Below are 21,758 nucleotides of genomic sequence, written 5' to 3' on the forward strand. Positions count from 1 at the left end.
CCACCCACCCCCCACCCCCTCCCCCCCGCTGCCAAGGGCGGGAGAGTTGTAGTGGAGGACAGTTGCCCCACTTGAGTGATGATGGGAATATTGAGGCCCAGGACAAAACACTTGGAGTGGGGGAAGGAGCTGGGAGAAAAGGTAGGCTGGCCCTTTAGGAAGGAGGGCCTTGGACCATCCTTGGGGGGGCCTCCTTGGGTTTTCTTCCTCACTCAAGCTGATGCCTCAGGCGATTGTAGGTGGGGCCTTGCCTCCACACAGCAGATGGTGGGTGGGGCCTTGCCTCCACACAGCACCTGGCGTGGGATTCAGCATACGCAGCAGAAGCCCAGCTGACAGAAAAACTGAGGCAGGCAGAGGGCCTTCACACTCCCAGTTCCCCGAGCCTGGGGCACTGCAGGTGTGGTGCCCAATGCCTTGGCATACTGAAGTGAGAAACACACTCCTGGAGCCATCTGGAGCCCAAGCCTTCAGGAGAAGTGCTTTCAGGGATATCATACCAGCATCTTAACTCCTCTTCTGTGCCTTCAGATTCCCTGTCCCTCCCTCAGTGTCTTTGAGGGCCCACTAGTGTCACCTCCCACCCTCCCCAAGGCAGGCCATTGTCCTCATGGGCACAGGTGTCCTACCTCTCGGGGATGCCACTGCAGCTCGGGCAGCTGCCCCACCCTTATTGTTTGTTTGTTTTTTAGTTGTGTTAAAAATATATATAATGAAACATTGGCCATTTCAACATTTTTTACATGTGCAATTCGGTGGCCCTAATTAGGTTTACCATGTTGTACAACCATCATCTCTATCCATTTCCAAATTTTTCCATCACCCTTAACAACCCCAGTTCTCTTAAAGCAATAACTCCTCCTTTCCTCCTCCCTCCCTACACTGGTTCCCGTTAATAAACTTGGGTCTCTCTACATTTGCCTATCCTAGATCTTTCACATAAGTGGGATCATACAGTATTTGTCCTTTGTGTCCAGCATCTTTCACTTGGCATAACGTTGTCAAGATTCATCCACACCATAGCATGCGTTGTATCAGGACTTTAGTTCTCGTTACAGCTGAATAATGTTCCATTTTCATTCACCTGTTGGTGGACATTTAGGTTGTTTCCACCTGCCTATCGTGAATAGTGCTACGATGAACGTTAGTGTACAAGTATCTGTGGCCCTGTTTTCAATTCTTTGGGGCATACACCTAGCACTTTACTTCTCTTAGCCACCAGTCATTTCTGGCAGTCTTTCTCTAGCGATACATATGGGTCCTGCTACCAGCAGATGCAAGCCACGCTGCACTGAGCATCGTCCTGTATCCGTCCTTGCTTATGGGCACAAAGAGCTGGAGGATCTAGTCCCAGAATTGCTGGGTCCAAGGGTATAAGCATTTTAGATTTTAGATTTTATGTCTAATTTTTGGAAAGTAAGACATGCACATCGTTCAAAACCCAAAAGGCAAAAAATGGTAGAAGTGGAAAATATCTACTTTTTCTCTCCTTCATCTCCCTGAAGGGAACCAATATAACTATGCAAAAAGACTCAATTATATCTGATAGGGTTTTCTCCCCTATTTGCACACAAGTGGATGCTTGAAATACGCGTGGTTCTGCACCATACTTACAGCTCGGGGTGTTGTTCGTTATCTGTCCATTCTAGAGAGCGTCCTCACGCTGTTTTTTTGACAGCTGTGTAGTATTCCACTTAATGGAAATACCATCATTAATGCGTCCCCAGCAATGAACATTCGGTTGCTTCTAAGGTTTTACTAGCACAGGTGTTACCGCAGAGGATGTCCTTGTTTATCACTTTCACACATAGGTAAATTCCTGAGACTAAACTGCTGGGTCAAAGGTAGGTGCGTTTGTCGTTTTGATAGCCTTTGTTAAAATGTCCTCCAATTTACACTCTTCACAAGCAATGAATGAGACTCTTGTTTACCCCAAAACCCCATTGCCATGGAGTCGATTCCAACTTGCAGCGAATCACCCTTCCAAACTCAGCATATTATCAGACTTCTTGATGTTTGCCAAACTAATGAGTGAAGAATGATATTGTGCTTTTAAATGTGAGTTTCTTCGTATGTTTTCTTTTATTGTGATAAAATATATATCACCAAAAAGTTTTGTCGTTTTAACCATTTTTAAGTGGAAAATTCTGTGACATTACATTCACCACGTTGTGTGACCATCACCATTATCTATTTCTAAAAGCTTTTTAACACCCACACCCCAAACAGACGCAGTACTTCTTGAACAGTAATCCCCGTTTCTCCCTCCCTCCAGCCCCTGGTAACCACTGATCTACTCTGGTCTCTATGCATTTGCTTAGTCTAGATATTTCATATAAAAAGGCTCATACAGTATTTGTCCTTTTGTGTCTGACTTATTTCACTCAGCATAATGTTTTCAAGGCTCATCTATGTCATAGAATGTAAAACAAAACCAAACCCAGTGCCATAGAGTCGATTCTGACTCATAGCGACCCTACAGGACAGAGGAGAACTGCCCCATAGAGTTTCCAAGGAGAGCCTGGCGGATTTGAACTGCCGACCCTTTGGTTAGCCTCGTAGCACTTAACCACTATGCCACCAGGGTTTCCTCATAGAATGCATCAGGACTTTATTTCTCTTTATGGTTGAATAAGATTCCATTTTATAGCTATAGCAAATTTTGTTCATCCATTCAGTTGTGGGTGGATCCTTGGTTTGTTGTTAACTTTTGCCTGTTGTGAATAAACCTGCAGTGAACATTGGTGTACCTGTTTGAGTCCCTGCCTTCAAGCCTATTGGTTGTATACCTAAGAGCAGAATTGCTGAGTCATATGGTAATTCCGTGTTTAACTTGTTGAGGAACGAAACTCTTTTCCTCTTCTCATGTTTTTGAGCGTTTGCATGTCATTTTCTGTGAGCTGTCTTCGTATTCTTTGCCAATTTTTCTATTGGATATTGGTCTTCCCCATTTTGTTACTGCTTTTTACTCTTTCATGCTGCAATTGTTTTGTATATAGCTTTGTTTTCATCTTTTCTTTCTAGTACTTGTATCCTGTTTTTTTTTTTTACGTTGCAATCCGGATCCATCTGGGCTTTGTTTTAGTGTTAGGAATGAGGTAGGAGTCCAACATTCTCTTTTCTCCAGATGGTTACCCAGTCGCTTAAGCACAATTTATTGAATAATTCATCTTTGCCCCCACAAATTTGAAATGCCACTTTAATCATATATTTAGGTGTAAATTTGGACTCTGTTCTGTACAGAGAGAATTTGCCTATTCATTGACCACAACTTTTTTTTTTAAAGTATTGTACCTTTTGATATTTTATAGTTTTGGTAATTTAAGTGGTAATTTTGGTTTATGTTGTTGTTAGGTGCTGTCGAGTCATTTCTGACTCATATCGACCCTGTGTACAACAGTGAAACACTGCCCGGTCCTGCACCATCCTCTCAATCGTTGATATGCTTGAGCCCATTGTTGCACGCATTGTGTCAGTCCATCTCATTGAGGGTCTTCCTCTTTGCTGACCCTCTACCAAGCATGATGTCCCCCAGGAACTGGTGCCTCCTGATAATGTGAGATGAAGTCTCTCCATTCTTGTTTCTAAGGAGTATTCTGGCTGTACTTCTTCCAAGAGAGATTTGTTTGTTCTTCTGGCAGTCCATGGTATATTCAATATTCTTTGCCAACACCATAATTTAAAGACGTCAATTCTTTTGTCTTCCTTATTCATTGTCCAGCTTTCACATGCATATTAGGGGATTGAAAATACCTTGGCTTGGGGTCAGGTGCACCTTAGCCCTTAAAGTGACATCTTTGTTTTTAACATTTTAAAGAGATCTTTTGCAGCAGATTTGCCCAATGCAATGCATTACTTGCTAACTTAACTGTTGTTTCCATGGGCATTGATTGTGGACCCAAGTAAAATGAAATTCTTGACAACTTCAATATTTTCTCCATTTATCATGCTGTTGCTTATTGGTCCAATGTAAGAATTTTTGTTTTCTTTGTGTTGAAGTGTGATCCATACTGAAGGCTGTAGTCTTTGATCTTCATCAGTAAGTGCTTCGAGTCCTCTTACGTTTTAGCAGGCAAGGTTGTGTCACCTGCGTATTGCAGGTTGTTAATGAGTCTTCCTCCAATCCTGATGCCCCATTCTTCTTCATATAAGTCCAGCTTCTCAGATTATTTGCTCAGCATACAGATCAAATAAGTATGGTGAAAGGATACAACCCTGATGCACACCTTTCTTGACTTTAAACCATGTAGTATCCCCTTGTTCTGTTCTAAACAACTGCCTCTTGGTCTATACATAGGTTCTTCATGAGCACAATTAAGTGTTCTGGAATTCCTATTCTTCACAATGTTATTCATAATTTGTTATAATCCACACAGTCAAATGCCTTTGCATAGTCAGTAAAACACAGGCAGACACCTTTCTGGTATCCTCTCATTTCAGACAAGATCCATCTGACATCAGCAACGATATCCCTTTTTTTTTTTTTCTGAAACCAGCTTGAATTTCTGAAGGTTCCCTGTCAGTGTACTGCTACAACTGCTTTTGAATGATCTTCAGCAAAATTTTACTTGTGTGTGATATTCGTGATATTGTTCAATAATTTCTGCCTTCTGTTGGATCACCTTCTTTGGAATGGGGACAAATACGGATCTCTTCCAGTCAGCTGGCCAGGGAGCCGTCTTCCAAATTTCCTGCTAGACAAGTGAGCACTTCCAGTGTTGCTTCTTGAAACATCTCAATTGGTATTCCTTCAATTCCTGGAGGCTTGTTTTTCTCTAGTGCCTTCCACAAAGCTTGGACCTCTTCAGTACCATCGGTTCTTGATCATATACTACCTCCTGAAGTGGTTGAACGTTGACCAATTCTTTTTGGTAGTGACTGTCTGTGTGTTCCTTCCATCTTCTTTTGATGCTTCCTGCATCGTTTAATATTTTCCTCGTAGAATCCTTCAACATTTCAATTTGAGGCTTGGATTTTTTTCTTCAGTTCTTTCAGCTTAAGAAATGCCGAACGTGTTCTTCCCTTTTGGTTTTCTCTCTCCAGGTCTTTGCACATGTCATTATAATACTTTACGTTGTCTTCTTGAGCTGCCCTTTGAAATCTTCTGTTCAGCTCTTTTACTTCATCATTTCTTCCATTCGCTTTAGATACACTATGTTCAAGAGCAACTTTCGGAGTCTTTTCTGATCTTCATTTTGGTCTTTTCTTCTTTCTTGCCTTTTTAATGAACTCTTGCTTTCTTCTTGTTTGATATCCTTGATGTCATTCCACAACTCATCTGGTCTTTGGTCATTAGTGTTCAATGCATCAAATCTATTCTTGAGTTGATCTCTAAATTTAGGTGGGATATACTCAAGGTCAGAAACCCTGGTGGTGTAGTGGTTAAGTGCTATGGCTGCTAACCAAAGGGTTGGCAGTTCAAATCCACCAGGTGCTCCTTGGAAACTCTATGAGGCAGTTCTACTCTGTCCTATAGGGTCTGTTTGAGCTGGAATTGACTGGACAGCACTGGGCTTTTTTTTTTTTTGGTTTTATACTCAAGGTCATACTTTGGGTCTTGTGGACTTGCTCTAATTTTCTTCAACTTCAACTTGAATTTGCATATCAGCAGTTGATGGTCTGTTCTGCAGTTGGCCCCTGGCCTTGTTCTGACTGATAATATCGAGCTTTTCCATCATCTGTTTCCACAGATGTAGTCAATTTGATTCCTGTGTATTCCATCAGGTGAGGTACACGTGTATTAAAAAAAAAAAATTTTTTTTTTTTTTTGGTATAGTTGCCATTTATGTTGTTGAAAAAATGTATTTGCAATGAAGAAGCCATTGATCTTGCAAAATTCCATCATGTGATCTCTGGGGTCGTTTCTATCACCAAAGCCGTATTTTCCAACCACTTAACCTTCTTCTTTGTTTTCAACTTTTGCATTCCAATCTCCAGAAATCATCAATGCATCTTGATTGCATGTTTGATCAATTTCAGACTGAAGAAGTTGGTAAAAAATCTTCAGTTTCTTCGTGTTTGGCCTTAATGATTGGCATGTAAATTTGAATAATAGTTGTATTAACTGGTCTTCCTTGTAGGCATATGGATATTATCCCATCACTGACGGCGTTGTACTTCTGGACAGATCTTGAAATGTTCTTTCTGATGATGAATGCGATACCATTTCTCTTCAATTTGTCATTCCCAGCATAGTAGACCATATGATTGCCTGATTCAAAATGGCCAATACCAGTCTATTTCAACCGCTAATGTCTAGGATACCGAAGTTTATGTTTATGGGTTCCATTTCATTTTTGAAAATTTCCAATTTCCCTAGATTCATACTTCCTACGTTTCACATTACTATTATTAATGGATGTTTGCAGCTGTTCTGATTTTAAGTCGTGCTGCATCAGCAGATGAAGGTCCCGAAAGCTTGGCTCTATGCACATCATTAAGGTTGACTCTACCTTGAGGAGATAATTTATAAGTACCCCCTTACTCCCCTCTTCTTCCAGTTTTAACTTCAGAACTAGTTTGTTTTAGAAAAAATGGATGCTATTTTTATTTGGATCACATCAAACATTTATAATATTGATCTTTATATCCAAGCACGGGAGTAGATGCCGTCCCACTGATTCATGCCTTTTTTTACATCTGTTTGTAATATTTTAAATTTTCTTCATTTAAAAGTTTTGGCACGCACATTTATTCCCACATGTATTCTTGGGTATTTTCCATCTTTTAGTTCCTTTTGTAAATGGTATCTTTTCCATATGCTCCAAATTTTATAAAATGAATGTTATATAATATATAATTTTTACACTATTTAAGTCTATATAACAGCTTGTCTCACCGAGTAGAGAACTCCAGAATAGGTTAGATTTTCTTGCTATAGCAAGCACAAATTGTGTCAGTTTCCATCATCTGCCACTGAGTGTTGCTTGCACGCATTGTAATATGTGATTTTTAAAAAAACGAAACTCCAGACTTTATTAGGTTTCACTAGTTTTCCCATTAATGGCCTTGCTGTCTCTCCAGGACACCCCATTACATGTAGTTATGTCTCCTTAGCCTCCTCTTCGTTGTGACAGTTTCTCAGACCTTCCTTGTTTTTCATGACCTTGACGGTTTTGAGGAGTACTGGTCAGGTATTTTGTATAATGTCCTTCAGTTTGGGTTGTCTGATGTTTTTCTCATGGTTAGCCTGGAGTTATGTGGGGGAAGAATACCCCAGGGGACCACAGATGGGCCCATCTCATCACATCAGACCAGGGTCACATCCTACCAACGTGACTTATTGCTGATGACGTTAGCCTGGATCACCTGGCCAGGGTAGTGTTTCCAGGCTTCTCTACCGTGAAGTGACATTTTCCACCTTTCCATACTCTAGTCTTTAGAAGCAAGTCACCAAGTAAAGCCTGCACAAGGGAAAGGGTAGGGGGAAGTATTTACATAAATTATTTGGAACTCTTCTGTAAGGAAGATTTGTTTCTTCTCCCACATCTATTTATTTATTCAGTCATTTATATCAGCATGGACTCAAGGGTATTTATTTTATACTTTGAGTTTAATCCAATACTGTGTTATTCATTTTGTTGCTCAAATTGTTCCAGCTTTTGCCACTGGGAGCTCTTTCAGGTTGGCTGTGTGTCCCTTTGACATACCCCTATCCTTTTATTTTTTGAGCACTTCATTATTTTCTGGCACTGTCACATGCTCCAGGCTTATCTGGTATTTTCTGGCCCCAAACCTACAACCAGCCATTTCTCTAAGGAGCCCTGGTTGCTTTGATTGGAGAGTGGTATTAGAAACCAAAATCTGGGGGCTGGGTGTGCTTGTTACTACTGGGGTGCCATTTCTTCTAGGCCCTCTCAGTGGACAGAGCCCCATACTGACCCACATATACATACATAAATTAGTTGCCATTGAGTTGATTCTGATTCATGGCAACCCTGTGTGTTTCAGAGCAGAGCTACACTTCATAGGATTTTCAATGGCTGTGACCTTTTGGAAGACTTCCAGACCTTTCTTCCAAGATGGACACTTACCCGTTTGCACTACCCAGAGACTCCATACCCACGTATCCTCCATTGTATCTTGTAACTGGTAGCTAAAAAACTATATATATATAAATAGGGAATTGTTTTATAGATACCAATTTTATCCTTCCAACCCTACTAAATTGTCTTGATTTGTATCGTCTCGTTTTATCCCATAACGACTCCATGAAGTCTAACCTAGTAAGGGTCAGAGAAGGAAACTAAGGCTCAGAGAGTTGAAGTAAGTGGCACAGATGGCACAACCCTGGGAGGAAGCTGCAGCAGCAGGTTTCAAACCAAGACGTCTCACTTCAGAAGCCTTGCCCCACAGGGAAGCCCTGCCCTGTGCTGCCTCCTTGTGTCCTGATGATTGTAAAACCCAGCCCAGTCCGCAGGAGGCTGACCAGCCACAAGCAAGGGGAGGAGTTATTATAATTACTAAAGCCTGAGACCACTGGGCCAGAGGTGGCCTGAACCCGAGACACCCTCCTCCCCCCGACTCCCCGGAGCTGGATGCAGTCCAGGGCACTTGACCCCTGGGAAACACTAGAGTCAGACCAGTAGGGAAAAAGCCATGTGGACAAAGGCCGCATGGTGGGGAGAATGCCCAGCTGGCTGGCTTGGGGAGGGGTGCAGTGAACTAGGGGGAGCAGAATTCTCCACTGGCCCCAGGCCTTCTCAAGGGCTCCCAGCCCACCCCACTCTCTGTGACTTAATCCTCGGGGGTCTGTTTAGGGGTGTCATCAGGCCCTTTCTGAGCTCCCCTCCTAAGCCCCCACCCTCTTCTGGGCCACAGAGTGCCTCTCCTGAGTCTCCTCAGTGCCCCAGGCCTGAACTAGCCCGGCGCTTCTGTCTCTGTGTCTGGCTGCATGTCTGTCTCCCTCATGGGACACGGAGGGCAGCAGTGTCTGGTTTGGTCCCCTGTCCCATCTGCTGAAGGAGCAGATGTGTAAACACTTGAATGCACCTGTCCAGTGCTTCAGGTGAGGAGGGCCAGGGGGTCCTGGGGTTCAGGGTGGTACAGCAGACAGCAGCCCAGCAGCCCCACCTTGGGGAAAGAGTAAGGAGAACAGTGAGAGAAACTTCAAAATCCTCACCCCAGGCAAACAGGCAGCCCAAATCCCCCAGCTTACTAGTCTTTGGGACGCCTGGCCTCAGGGATCCCCGCTCCTGCCATAGATTGGCTTTGAGGTCCTGAACACAGCTCAGCTCAGCTCCATGGGTGACAAGGTCCTCCCCAAGCCCTTTTCCACAGGGCCTTAGGCTCCTGCTTGCCACCTCCTGAAGCCCTCCTGGGCTTCTGGGCCCAGATAAAGTTGAACTTCTCAGAAGGGTCAGGCTGAAGAGCCCCTATGGTCCTGGGTTCCAGTTCCCTAGCTGCGGCTTTCCTGCTGGACAATCAGGCAAATCATTGCCTCCCTCTGAGCCTCAATGGCCTCACCCATAAAAGAGGCACAGCCCTTGCACCTACACTGGAGGGGCCTGGAGGCTCAGTGAATGTGCACCTCCAGGTCAGGGCTTGGCATACCCTGGTCTTCGGTAAATGGGAACAGCAGCTGATGATGGTGGTGCAAGGACTTCCTAGGGTATGTGTTACCCTGTGGAGTCTGCAAGGCTTTGTAGGGGCCATAGGACACCCTCTGTCTACCGTGACCTCCGTCATACCACAAACACACACCAAGAGCTCACACTGGGGCCCAGGGATGCCTCTCACACAGTCCTGTTTGGGAATCCAAAGCATAGCCCAAGAGGAGGGACAGGGAGCCAGTTGACTCTGCCTGAGCACAAAGCAGGTAAGCGTTTCCAGACAGAGAGCTCCCAGAGCTGACTCCTAAGGGTGAGCAGAGCTCCCCTGGCAGTGGGATGAGACGGTGCTCCAGGCCCGGGAGTAGGCTCCACCAAGTGGCCCTGCAGAAGACCACCCTCAACTCAGCACCACACCCTGCAGAATGCCAAGAGGGAAGGGACTTCATTTCTGGAAGGAATTGAGGCAGCTCACAGAACCCAGAGGCTAAGTTAAAACAAGAGAGGGCAAACCAGGTGAAAGGGAATCAGGGCAGGACAGGTAGATGAAGCCAGGGGGCCCCATGCTCTGGGCCTGAAGACCTGGAGCACCTGAGGTGGCCACAATCTGACTCTGAGCTCCCTAGTGGCCTGAGGAGAAGAGTGAAAGCCAATCAAGTGCCGACCCAGCATTGGGGAATGAAAACACTCCCCTACTCAGGAGAAGCACCTTCCGGTTTGTCAGCTGCTCCCTGGAGGATGCATCCCCCTCCCATGGTTTAGCTCTTCCTCCCACACCCTCTCCTTTGCTTCCCTCAGGCTGGGGTGGGCATGCTGCCTGTGCCTTTACAGTTTCTGAATCCCATGTGTTCTAGAATCTTTCCTCCCGAGGCCAGAATTTTTTTTTACCCATCTCAGCATCCTGGCAAGCAGTAAGATTGGGAATGTTTGTTGAAGAGATGAATAAATGAAACCCTTGGCTGGTGCAGACATACGGAGATGTCTGTGCATTTCACAGGGCACCCAGGCAGCGCCATGTAAAGGTCAGGGATGTGGGAGCCTCCCACTGTCAGGGGGACAGCCAGCTGAGAATGGGGTGCTGGGCAAACCCAGACTTTCCAAACTGTGATAGGAAGGAGCTTCCCAACAGGCTCCAGACAGGGGAGTGTGGGCTTTGGGAGTCTGATCTGGGGGCTGCATAGCTTTGAGAAAGCTACAGGTGGAGGCGTGTGAAAAACACTGGTCTCAGCAGTGTCCCGGGTGGTGCTGGAAGCCCTGGCGGTGCAGTGGTTAAGAGTTACAGCTGCTAACTAAAAGATCGGCAGTGCCAATCCACCACCTGCTCAGTGAAAACACTATTGGGGCAGTTCTACTCTGTCCTATAGGGTCCCTATGAGTCGGACTCAACAGCAATGGTTTGGGTTTGGGTTTGGTTGGGTTTGGTCTGGGGTGGTGCTGATTTCCAGATTTTTCTGTATTTGTTCACCTCCAGCCTTGCTGGGACAGGGATTTGGGGCTGAGCTGCTTTGACCGGGCCTGCCGGGCTCAGCCTTCTCTGTCCCCCCTCGCTGCCATGACAGCCATTTGGAATATTGTTTGGTAGCCGAGCAGGAGGAAGGTGGATGGGCCTCAGAGGAGGTCATAAAGTGGGTGGGGCACCCACTGCCCTTCTAGCGTCGGACATACCTCTTTCCGGCCTCAGTTTCCTCATCTCTTAAACTGAGACCCCAGGTTGCCGGCGTAGATTCTAGCATCACGTAGGTATTAGCTCAGTAAAGGTCTGCCAGTAGTAGATTCTCAGGACATAGGGCGGAGACACAGCGCAGACTCGCCCAAGGTCACACCGCTGGGATGGGACCCGACCGCGGGCAGCCTGACTGTTGCCGGCCGGGTTTGTCAGGAGCCAGCTGGGAGGAGCGGTGTTTGGAGAGCAGCCGTGGGCGGGCAAAGACTTCTATTTTGGACCAGGTGAGAGGAGTGCGGTGCACCGAGGGGGAAGGGGGTCTTCCCTGGGATGCCCGCCCCCGGTCACCTTCCCGCGACCCTTCCCGGGAGGGAAGTCCTGGGGCGGGGGAGCAGGTAGGAGGGGCGGGCGAGCGGTTACCTCATCGCCGCCTCCCAGAGGCTCCGCTCGCTCGCGCCGCCGGCTGCGGCGGTGACTCGGGGCGCTGGAGCGAGGGGAGGACAGAGGGACTAAGGCTCCGCTCCCCTGCGGGACCCGAGCCACGAGGAGGTCTGACCCCGGTGCCCCGCACTGCCGGCGGCACCTTCTTTCGCGCCGCGGGGCGTAGGCGGTGTCTGCGCGCGGCGCCGTCCTGCGCCCTCCCGGGCTTCAGCACCCGCCGGAGCTGCTTGTGCGTCCGCCGTCGGCCGGCTCCGCGGTCTGTCTGCCCTCCGGCCGCCGGCTCCGACCTCGGGCCTGGCCTCTCCCTGATCCCGGTGCTCCGGGGGTCGACAAGGAGCGCGGCGAGGCCGGGGCGCACGGGTAGGGCGCTCGGGACTCAGGACCGTGGGCGCACAGCGTTGCGCCGGCCCATGAAGCTCCTGGGCGCCGGGCGCAGCAGCTCGGGCGGGCCATGGGGGGCAGCCTGCGGGTGGCCGTGCTGGGCGCCCCGGGCGTGGGCAAGACGGCCATCATCCGCCAGTTCCTGTTCGGCGACTATCCCGAGCGCCACCGGCCCACGGACGGGCCGCACCTATACCGGCCCGCGGTGCTGCTCGACGGCGCTGTTTACGACCTGAGCATCCGCGACGGCGACGGCGCTGGCTCGGATCCAAGCTCAAACGGCCCTGAGGTAGCGGCTCAAGGGGAGGACTGGGGCGTGTAACAGCATGGGGGTGTGTGTACTCCCTGCACGCATGCCTGTCCGAGTGGACCGCCCCTGGGCGTCCAGCCGCGTTCAGGGATCGAAGGATGGATGGGTGCAGGGGTTTCTTCCTAGTGAAAGTAATTCTCCCCACCTGTCAAGGGGCTCCTCAGGCCCAGGCCTGAGTCCCGGAGATGTTGCAAAGTGATTTTTTCTTATTCTAGGGGGTGCCTTTGTGTTTGCTTGGGTCCACTGGTAGATCTGGATGGGTGGCAGTGCCCCCTGAGAGTTGTGTTTGGGGTGCTGAGCAGAGCTGCAGTGGGAGGGATTGGGGCCAGACACAGGGATGAACTTTCTAGTGTGTGTGTGTGGGGGGGAGGGGTCATTCTCACCCTGCTTTCTTATTCCTGTGACCTGGAGCAAAGACTTGTTTAGTAATTTGTGCCAAGTCCAGAACAAACCTTGAGTCCTTGGAGCTCAGTCCTCCTCCTCTCAGAGGTGAGGAAGAAAGAGGAGACAGGATTAGGCCGGGCTTCTTGGAGAGGGTGACATTTGGGTCCAGCTGGGATGGATGAGTGAAATTTTGATTAAAAGAGGTGGCAAGATGGGAAGATAGAGAGAGAGGGAAGATGGCAAAATTGGCACGAAACGAGAGACTGAAAGGGCTGACTCAATAGGGGGAGAGCAAGTGGGAGAAGGGAGTATGATGTATGCAAACCTACATGTGACAGACTGATTGGAATGGTAAATGTTCACTTGAAGCTTAATAAAAATTAATTAAAAAAAAAAAAGAGGTGGCAAGAACCTTCCAGATAGTACATCACATGCTTAGGTGGGGAGGCCTAAATGCATAGGGCTGCATGACCATCAGTAGGTGGAAGGCCAGTGGGGACACGGGCTTAGGTAAGGGCTTTGGAATTGGTCTTGGAGGCAGGGAGGGCATTTGAGGGGGGCAGTGGCCTGATCCAGGTTGAGTCTGTGGAAAGCTGAAAGGAGGTAGGGGAAAATGGGGGTGGACAGATAACACAGCCTCCAGTAGGAGGTAGAGAGGAGACAGAGGGGAAGGACAGGGCTGGTGGCTGCCAGGTTCCAGGCACTGTTTGGAAATTTTTACCATGAGGGCCCTAGGCCTAAGAGCTTGGCCGTGTATGGGGTGGGGGGGCGGCCGCAGAGATGTGGGATGCAGGGATCTGGGAGGCCTCGGGCTGAGGACAAGCTGTGGGCTTAGCATGAAGGTCACTGCAAACCCCGGTATCCTGTCCCCAGGAGGGGCCAGACCCTAAGGGCTGGAGCTTGCAGGACACGGACGCCTTCGTGCTCGTCTATGACATCTGCAGCCCTGACAGCTTTGACTATGTGAAGGTGCTGCGGCAGCGCATCGCTGAGACCAGGTGGGGTGCGGCCGGCGGGATGGGGGAAGGGGGCTTTTGCTGGTCGGACCCCATCTCTTCCCGTGTTGGATGGGAGGGGTCTCCTGCCGTCCTGGCCCGGGTTTCGAGTTGTCCAGGCAAGGCCTTTGTCTGCCAATGGTCTCTGGCCATATGCAGTCTTTGGCCCACACGGCCCTGGTGTTTGCCGGGGGTCTCTGGCTGCAGGAGAGGATGCTCCTGCTATGTGTATACCCACTGGGGACATTGCTCCAGCTGTGGGGTCCTCGGCACTGCGTCTGACTCCCACCCGGCCTCTAGGCCGGCAGGTGCACCCGAGGCTCCCATTCTCGTGGTAGGCAACAAGCGGGACCGGCAGCGGCTGCGCTTCGGCCCGCGGCGAGCGCTCGCCGCCCTGGTGCGCAGGGGCTGGCGCTGCGGCTACCTCGAGTGCTCCGCCAAGTACAACTGGCACGTGCTGCGTCTTTTCCGCGAGCTGCTGCGCTGCGCTCTGGTGCGGGCTCGCCCTGCGCACCCGGCCCTGCGCCTGCAGGGGGCGCTGCACCCAGCGCGTTGCAGCCTCATGTGACCGACTTGGACAAGGTTGCATCCTGGCACACCCCGGGGCCCAGATTGGACGACTGCCTCATTTCCCTCCGATTGGACAGGACGAGTCTCCGCCCTGCTTGGATGAGGAAAATTCCCACCCCAGCATCCTGGGGCTATAGACCTTTCAATCTCATCGGACCCAACCATGCCCCAAACTCACTGGATTTTTCTGGGACCTTATTGGGTCGGATAGCCCCGATCCCACGGGATGGAAGGACTTGGCTATGAATCTAACTGGAAGCTCCCAGGCTGCTCCTGGAGCTTCAGTGGACAAACTGTTCTGTCACACCCATCACATGGCAATAAAGGGGCAACTGATTCAGGTGCATCTGGCATTTCTGGGATGGGCAGAGTGTGGGGGCTGGGCTTGAGCCTGGAGGTCAGAACCACTGGGCAAGTCTAGAATCCCAACATGTAACAAGGAACCCCAAAGCAGAACCCCTAAGAAGGAGACAGAAGCGGCTGGAGCAAAACTTTACTGTCAGGCTCTGCAGGGCCACAGGCCTACTACAGGGCACTAAGCCAGCCCGGCCTCCTCTAAGGCATTCATTCAATAATATTAGTAATTAAATAGCAACGCTCACCCGCTACCCGGAATGTACAACAGGTCCTATTGTGCCATGTGGTCCCGAGAGGGCTGGTCCCATGAGGTCTGGAACCCAAGAGGCAGAGGGAGCTCCCTGATGCAGAGGGGTTAAGGCCACAAAGGAAAGGGAGAAGGAACTGGGCCTGGGGGCTGCTGGGCTGGTCCATCACATCCAGGAATCCGGCTCAGCACTTGTGCTGACCGAGTGCAGGGCACGCCAGGCTCCAGGCTCTGTGGGTCCAGACGGGCGGCGGGGGCCACTCGGCGTGGGGATGCGGGAGGGCTTCCGATTTGGCTGTGTGTCCATCCGGCCTCGGGCCCAGGTTCTCAAGGGCTCCGGGCCGGTAAGGGGGGTCCCAGGTGCATCAGGTGGCCCCCCAACACCAGGGCAGGGGCTGCCCTCATCGGAAGAGCTGGATAGGGCTGGGCCTCGGGGCCTGGACTGCCCATTGGCTGTCTGGGCAGGGTCCCCGGGGGGGCCACACTTGCCGCCCAGGACGCTGAGAGAGGAGGAGGAGGAGCTGGAGGAACAGTAGGCTGAGTCGGGGGCTGGAGGGTCCGGGGCTCGAGCTGGGTCAGGGGCAGGGCCAGTGGGGTTCCCACCAGCAGCCTTGAGGGCCCGGGCGTTAGCCAAGAACTCCTCTTCCAGACATCGGAACAGCTGCTGCTCCTGCTGTGGGTCCAGCTGCAAGGGCGTGCGGAAGACGCTGGCTGGTGTGCCGCCCAACTCTGGACCAGGGCTAGGAACCCGGGCAGGTCGGCGTGATGAGGGGCTGCGGGCCCGGGGCGTCTGGGGGCTGCTCCTGCCTGAGTCCCTGCCGCCCCTGCCCCGTGGCACCCACGAGTGCTGCCCATCTCGGTCCCTGCGCACAAGGAGCACAGCCTGCTCCTCACGGCTCTGGCTCCTCGCCCGGCGGGTAGGGCTGGGGGCCACCAGCTGGGCCCCCCTGCCCCCTGGGGCCCCTCGGGGCCGACCCCAGTCCAGCCGGTCTCGGGACTGGCTGCGTGGGGTAGGGGGCCGCCTTGGGGAGGCTGGGGGGCCTGTGGTCAGCCGTCGGCTGGGCCGCTCCCTCTGGGGGCCAGTGCCTGTGTCGTCGCTGCGGGCGCCAAGGGGGCCACTCTGGGCTGAGGAGGCTGAGGAGTCACTGTCCCCCGAGTAGCGGCGAGAGCGGGGCTGGGGAGGCAGCTGATCGCGGGGCCTGGGGTGGGGGAACAAGGGAGATGGGAACATCACAGAAAGGACAGGAAGAGGAGTGAGCAGATGTGTGGCCAGATGGGGGACCTGTGGCCAGCAGTGGTGGCAGGGAACTTTCAAGGGCATCTGTCTGCCCTGGGGACTTCCAGGGAGAAGTAAGACACATAGCAGCAGCTTCCTGTGGCCGCTTGAGGCCCCAAAGCCAGCAGAGGAAACATGGCCTCGGGTCCCTGAGCTCCCTGCCTCAGGCCTCCTGTCTCCCTGGGGCGGGCCAGGAGGAAGCTGGGGTTGGACTGGCTGCCCGCCCACCAGGGCCTGCCCCAGCTGTGTTGTTCGTTTGGTTGGGTTGTCATGGAGACGGGAAGCCGGGCCCCACCCCCACCCACAGGAACTTTTCCCAGAGCGTGAGTCACTCTGGAGCGACAGGCTCTGCGTCATCAAGGCCAGCGAGATGCCCCCACCCCCACCCTCCAGACCCCTCAAGCCCACATCCTCCTGCGGCTCACCTGAGTGGGGTCTCAGGCCCCTCCTTGGAGCTGCGTAGGCTAGTGGGGGTCACCTCAGGCCGGGAGCCCCGGCGTTCACCCCCAGGGGCCGGGCTACCAGCTCGGGGGCTTGGGGTGGGTGACACCCTCTGGGGAGTGAAAGTTTGAGCCCTGGGCTGGGGTGGGCGATGGGCTGCAGGGAGAGAGAACAGACAGCCATGAGGGACAGAGCAGTGCAGAGCCAGCCCCGGGTGCCCACCTGCCCACCCAGGCACTGACCAGTGGAGGAGCAGCGGCATGGGTCGTGTTTGTCCAGGTAGTGCTCTAGCGTGTCCCAGCCGCCACCCACACGCACCATCACGTGGCTCCTCAGCACCTGTGGGACCCGGTGTGGGCAGGTCACAGTCGTATCCCCTGGGCTTGGTAGCCCATCACCCCTAGCTGCCACCTGCAGGGCCAGCACCTGGACTCTTACCCGCACAAAGATGAGCAGGCTGGAATCCCCCACACGATACTTCCCCTCCGAGACCTTGATCATGGGGAACTGGTCTGGGCAGGTGCATCGGCCCAGGATCTCCCTCACCTGAGGCCAGAGAGCAGAGGCTGGGGGTCAGGGGTCAAGGCTCTCCCCCTAGACTTGAGGTCAGCTGCTCCAGGGTCAAGAGGAAGTGAGTTCTCCGGGAGAGGGGCATGGACTCTGTGTTGTCCCACACTTGAGTGCAGCCTCTGCACTTGACCTTTCACCAGCAAACCTTTCTGGCTTTCAGGGGTCAGGGAGCTGCCCAGGAGAGGAGGGGCTGCAGTCAGGCCAGGTCTGTCTGGACAGCGCCCCAGGAACCCGAGCCGGGGTGGGGGGGCTCTGGAGCCCATCCTCACTCTCCCTTTCCCTACTTCCCAGACAAGGAGGCTGAGACACATGCAGAAGCCAGGTCACGAGTGCAGGGGGCCCCACGCCCCTGGCAGGCCAGGGACACATGGGCACAGGCACATCCCAACATGCACACACAGGTCTGGATGAGCACAACGCTCCCTGGGGCTGGGGTTGCCAGGCTGGCTGTGTGGGCGGCCCCACCCACGTCCCTACCCAAAGCGGCGGCGCCGGAGGAAATGAGCAGGTGGAGCCTCAGCTGAACTGGCCCAGGCCGGGTGTGGGACAAAGCCTCTGCCCGCTGCCATCCAGCCATCCGCCTCCAGGACGGGCACATCATAGCCCTGACTCCTGATAAGGAAACTCTTGGCCTAGACCGGGGGGTGGAGGGGACACCTTGCTCCTGGGAGCAAGGGGACATGGCCCTCCTACGCTTAGAGTAGAACTAATCCTACGGCTCCGGAATGGACCACTGCTCCCACTGGCAGCAACTCAGGGCTGGCTTACCAGATATGTGCAGAGCCCTGGGGAGTAGGAGCCCCTGGGGGCTCACCGGGTACTCTCCGAGTGCCTACTGTATGCCAGGCATCTTGCCCAGGCTTCATGCCTCATCTCAGCCAAGTGTCAGGCACCCAGACCATATCTTGAGCTCTGTGAGGGTGTGGATGTCTAGCACCCAAGTGCAGGGCGCATACAGGAGGTGTTCAAATCATACAGCCTTCCTGGGTGAACTAATGCACAGTACTTAGGGAAGTGGGAGCATGTGATGGTGCTGGCCCAGCTGGGCTGGGTGACCTCACCTGGCACCTCCTCCTCTCTGGGCCTAACCACCGCCTTAAGCCAAGTATATACTTGTTGCTCAACATACACACCATGGGGCAGACTGTCCTGCAGACACCAGTGTGGCCCAGTGCAGGCATGTTTGGAGAGGTTCAGGGGCCAGTTGCAGGCACCAGCTCTGCTCTCTGTTGCCCGATACACAGTGTTCAAAAAGCAAGCATATGCAGGTGCTGCCGAGCACACACGCCCATAGGGGGACTCACCAGTTCATCGAGGTTGCGCAGGTCGCTGGGCGTCATGCGGGGCCCACGGGTAGAAGCCCCCGTTGCAGGGGCAGCCTCAGTGGGGTCCTCCCCAATGGCAGGGTTGTTGGGAGCTGGGGGTGTGGCACGCAGCTCGCGCTCGATCTCCTGCTCAAACTGCACCAGGCGGGGGGCAAGCAGGCCTAGGCGAGCCCCTCGCCGCGCCACCTCCAGCAGGCACAGCACCACGCTCTTTTCGTTCTTACGCAGCACCAAGTCCTCAGTCTCAAACATGAGCACTTCAGGCACCCCCAGCTCCGCACGGCACCAGCCAATGAAGGTGGCCACATTGTCTCGGGCCACGAAGGAGCCAGGCGCCACGCTGTGTGCCTGGAAGGCCACACCGCGAGCTGGCCTGGAGGCGGCCAAGGCCCGCGCGGCCTCAGTGACAGCGTTGGCATGTTGGCACAGGGCAGTGCCTGTGGCCAGCCCAGCCAGGAAGCCATCACCACCGCTAGGCAGCCCCAGGCTGTATAAAGCGTTGAGCCACTCAGCCAGGTCCTCCTTCATAGCCTCCACATAGGCCTCACTTGAGCGGAATGGCCGCACGCTCTTGGCTGCAGAGCTGGCGATGCCTGCGACTGGGTCCGCCATGCCCGGGCCAGCCGAGTCACTGTGGGCAGAGACACAGGTCAGGATTGCTGAGAGGGCCCAGTGATACCCACTACATACTAAGCCACTGACCACCTGTGCACAGTCAGGCTGAATGAGTCTCAGACTCTCTGTGCCTCAGTTTCCTAATTTGTGCAATGGTGACAGTAATATTACCTGCCTCATAGAACTCGACGGGATCATATAAACAACTTAGTGTCCACAAAGCGCACAGAACAAGCACTCCATAAGGACTGGCTGTATGGCTCTTTTGGGGGGGGATGAGGGGTTAGTTGAGGCCTCCCTCCCACGCAGGGAGATGCCCACCGTCACTGCCCCCATTTTACAGGTGAAGAACTGAGCCCCAGAGAGTCAAAGCCCTGGCCTGAATCTCACCACCTCACCACCCCCACCGCCGGGCCTGGACCCGCCCCTGGGAGGAGTTATCTTCACCGCTCAGGGGTAAGGGGCTGGGGCCATCCCAGCTGCTCTCTCAGCCTCCCTTCCCCAAGGACTGTGCCATTATAATAACGACATAACAGCAAAAACAGTAGCAGCCATGAAGGGGGCCAGGGTTGAGCGCGAAGTGCGCACACTCGGGGCTTCCCCGAGCCCTCCCCGCACCATCGACTCAGGCTCAGGTGATATTATCTCCATTTTACAAACGAGGAAACTGAGGCGCAAAGAGGGAAAGAGCCGGCTCAAGGTCGTAGAGCAGTCGGCGCGCCGCGTTGCTGATCTCGGGGCGCGATCCCGCAGCTCGTCCATCCGGGGCCAGGCCCCGCTCCTCCAAGAAGCCTTCCCAGAGCCCTTGTCCGGCGCGTGCAGGGCCAGGAGGCCTCCGCCCGGCCCCACCAGTCCCCGGCCCAGAGAGGGTGCGGGGCCACCCAAGGTCACACAGCCTCGGGAAACCGAGGCCGCAGCCGCCGGTCGCCCATCGTGCGCTCCAGCATGTGGGCTGCTGGGGGACTCCGCGCTCACCTGGCTCATCCCGCGGCCCCGGGGAGCATCGCCCCGGCAGGGGCCGGTTCGTCCCGGGGCCGCCGCGGGGAGGCGCCGCCCGAGCCACAGCGGATCCGGGTCCGGCCGCCAGCGCCGCTCCCGCGGCCTCCACGCCCGCGATCTCCGCCCCGCCTCCCTGGAATTCGGATCCGGCCCGGAGGGGGCGGGCGGGGCCGCGCGCTCTTAAAGGGGACGCACCGTTCCCGGGCGGGCAGGGCGGACTGGGGGAGGAGCTGGAATCTCTCGACGGGGGGCGGGCCGGGAACCCGGGTCTTAGCGCGTAGTCTGCGCAGAGGGCACCCAGCAGTCCGCATCCCAGGGCGGGGGCTGGACCACGGCCCCCAGGAGACCCCTTCTCCAGTTCCTGCAGCCCCGACCCCGAGCTCCGACCGGCTCAGGCACGCCGCCCCCAGCCCAGGCCAATCACCAGGGCCCCCCCACCGTCCTTGGTCTACTGGGGGAGGAGGACTGGTCCTTTTTCATTACACCCTGTCCCCTAGCAGTGGCCTCCCCGAGCAGGCAGCACAGCCTGTTCCCAAGATGAACTCAGGAAGCGATAGGGGCCGGGGGCTGCAAAGTCATCTCCGGCCGGGGCGGACCTCCCCAGGCCAGATAACCGAGGCCATCGGCGCCCAGGGACTAGGAGCTTCCCTCCCCGCTGTGCCGGCCCACAGGGAGGAGGAGGATGGCCACTAGTTACTGACACCCGCTCAGTATCTGGCTCCTGGCTGAATGCTCAATGAACGCTCATTTTTAACCCTGAGGGCGGGGAGCCCGTTTTACGGATGAAGACACTGAGGCTCTGAGGGGCAGGCCGTGGCCAAGGTTGACGCTGAAGCCCGGGGCGGGCGAGAGGCCAGTCCGCGGTCACCTCCGGCTGTCCTGGAGTAGGCACAGGCTGGTGGAGCACGGGAACAGGAGTCGGCTGCCTGGGACGGCCCGGCGCTGGAGGGTTAAGCTCCGCTGGTTTCTTTTCAAACTGCAGAGGAGGGACTGGCCGAATCACCGGGAAATCCTGCCCCCTGCTGCCGCCGGCTGGGCGGGGAGGCCTGGCCCGGCTGGGCGGCAGCCACGCTGCCCGGGTGGGGCCAGCCAGGGGAAGCTCCGCCAACAATAGCCAGCACTCAAAGCTTAAAGCTCCTAATGTGTGTCAGGCCTGTGTTTCCCAGCCCTTCACAGGAAGGACTCATTGAGCCAACTGAGGAACACATCTCATCATGCCCCATCTGGCTGGTGAGGAGGGCAGCTTGGTGGGACGCGGATGCTGGGCAGGCCGGCTCTAGAGCCCAAGCCCCTGACTCTTATGTGAGGGATGTTAATTGAGCACCTACTGTGTGCCAGACTCCCTGGTGCCAAGCTGCTCACACACATCATTTTACAGAGTCCTTAGGACCTTTCAGATGTGGTACCATTCTCATCACAATGCCCTGGACACAAGGGTAGGGGGTGGAGGTGGGTGTAGGCCCCAAAGTGCCCTGTCCTTCCACCTCTCAGGACTCAAGACTGCAGAGGGATGGAGGCAGGTGACTAGTAATAGTAATGGCTGACACATGGCACCTACTGTGTGCCGAGTCTCTGCTAGGTGCTGAACCAAACAGACCCAACTATCAGGGCTGAAACAGCGCTGAGGTGCTGGGGG

General features: G+C 53.9%; 2 protein-coding genes and 1 non-coding gene across 5 annotated transcripts; 1 reads left to right on the forward strand and 2 right to left on the reverse strand.

The window, feature by feature from the left end:
• Positions 1 to 6,806: 6,806 nt before the first annotated feature.
• On the reverse strand, positions 6,807 to 6,928 carry LOC111753121 (small nucleolar RNA SNORA28). Its single transcript, XR_002787976.1, has one exon. It is a non-coding gene; the product is annotated as a small nucleolar RNA SNORA28 (small nucleolar RNA).
• Positions 6,929 to 12,103: 5,175 nt separating this feature from the next.
• Positions 12,104 to 14,778, forward strand: RASL10A (RAS like family 10 member A). Its single transcript, XM_003419084.3, has 3 exons — positions 12,104 to 12,322; positions 13,601 to 13,725; positions 14,023 to 14,778. The coding sequence occupies exons 1-3, from the start codon at positions 12,104 to 12,106 to the stop codon at positions 14,288 to 14,290; spliced, it is 612 nt and encodes a 203-aa protein (XP_003419132.1). The 3' UTR covers positions 14,291 to 14,778.
• On the reverse strand, positions 14,520 to 20,197 carry GAS2L1 (growth arrest specific 2 like 1). Of its 3 annotated transcripts, XM_064272499.1 has the most exons (6): positions 20,099 to 20,197; positions 18,488 to 19,139; positions 17,052 to 17,159; positions 16,856 to 16,952; positions 16,598 to 16,769; positions 14,520 to 16,095 (listed from the first exon to the last, which is right to left on the reverse strand). In XM_064272499.1, the coding sequence occupies exons 2-6, from the start codon at positions 19,118 to 19,120 to the stop codon at positions 15,063 to 15,065; spliced, it is 2,043 nt and encodes a 680-aa protein (XP_064128569.1). In that variant the 5' UTR covers positions 19,121 to 19,139; positions 20,099 to 20,197; the 3' UTR covers positions 14,520 to 15,062. The 3 variants fall into 3 exon arrangements, with proteins under 3 accessions (XP_064128569.1, XP_064128571.1, XP_064128570.1); XM_064272501.1 differs by lacking the exon at positions 17,052 to 17,159; XM_064272500.1 differs by lacking the exon at positions 20,099 to 20,197 and having other exon boundaries at positions 18,488 to 20,048.
• Between the last annotated feature and the right edge of the window lie 1,561 nt (positions 20,198 to 21,758).

The sequence above is a fragment of the Loxodonta africana genome, chromosome 19 (assembly GCF_030014295.1).
Source record: "Loxodonta africana isolate mLoxAfr1 chromosome 19, mLoxAfr1.hap2, whole genome shotgun sequence".
Lineage (NCBI taxonomy): Eukaryota > Metazoa > Chordata > Mammalia > Proboscidea > Elephantidae > Loxodonta > Loxodonta africana.

Bases quoted from the DNA above. Each gene is read 5' to 3' on its own strand.
- RASL10A (XM_003419084.3), top strand. From the start codon at position 12,104: ATGGGGGGCAGCCTGCGGGTGGCCGTGCTGGGCGCCCCGGGCGTGGGC. The intron at 12,323-13,600 runs GTAGCGGCTCAA...TCCTGTCCCCAG, and splicing joins CAAGCTCAAACGGCCCTGAG to GAGGGGCCAGACCCTAAGGG. The intron at 13,726-14,022 runs GTGGGGTGCGGC...CCCGGCCTCTAG, and splicing joins CAGCGCATCGCTGAGACCAG to GCCGGCAGGTGCACCCGAGG.
- GAS2L1 (XM_064272499.1), bottom strand. From the start codon at position 19,120: ATGGCGGACCCAGTCGCAGGCATCGCCAGCTCTGCAGCCAAGAGCGTG. The intron at 16,770-16,855 runs GTCAGTGCCTGG...CTCTCCCTGCAG, and splicing joins ATGCCGCTGCTCCTCCACTG to CCCATCGCCCACCCCAGCCC. The intron at 16,096-16,597 runs GTGAGCCGCAGG...CCCCCACCCCAG, and splicing joins GGGCCTGAGACCCCACTCAG to GCCCCGCGATCAGCTGCCTC.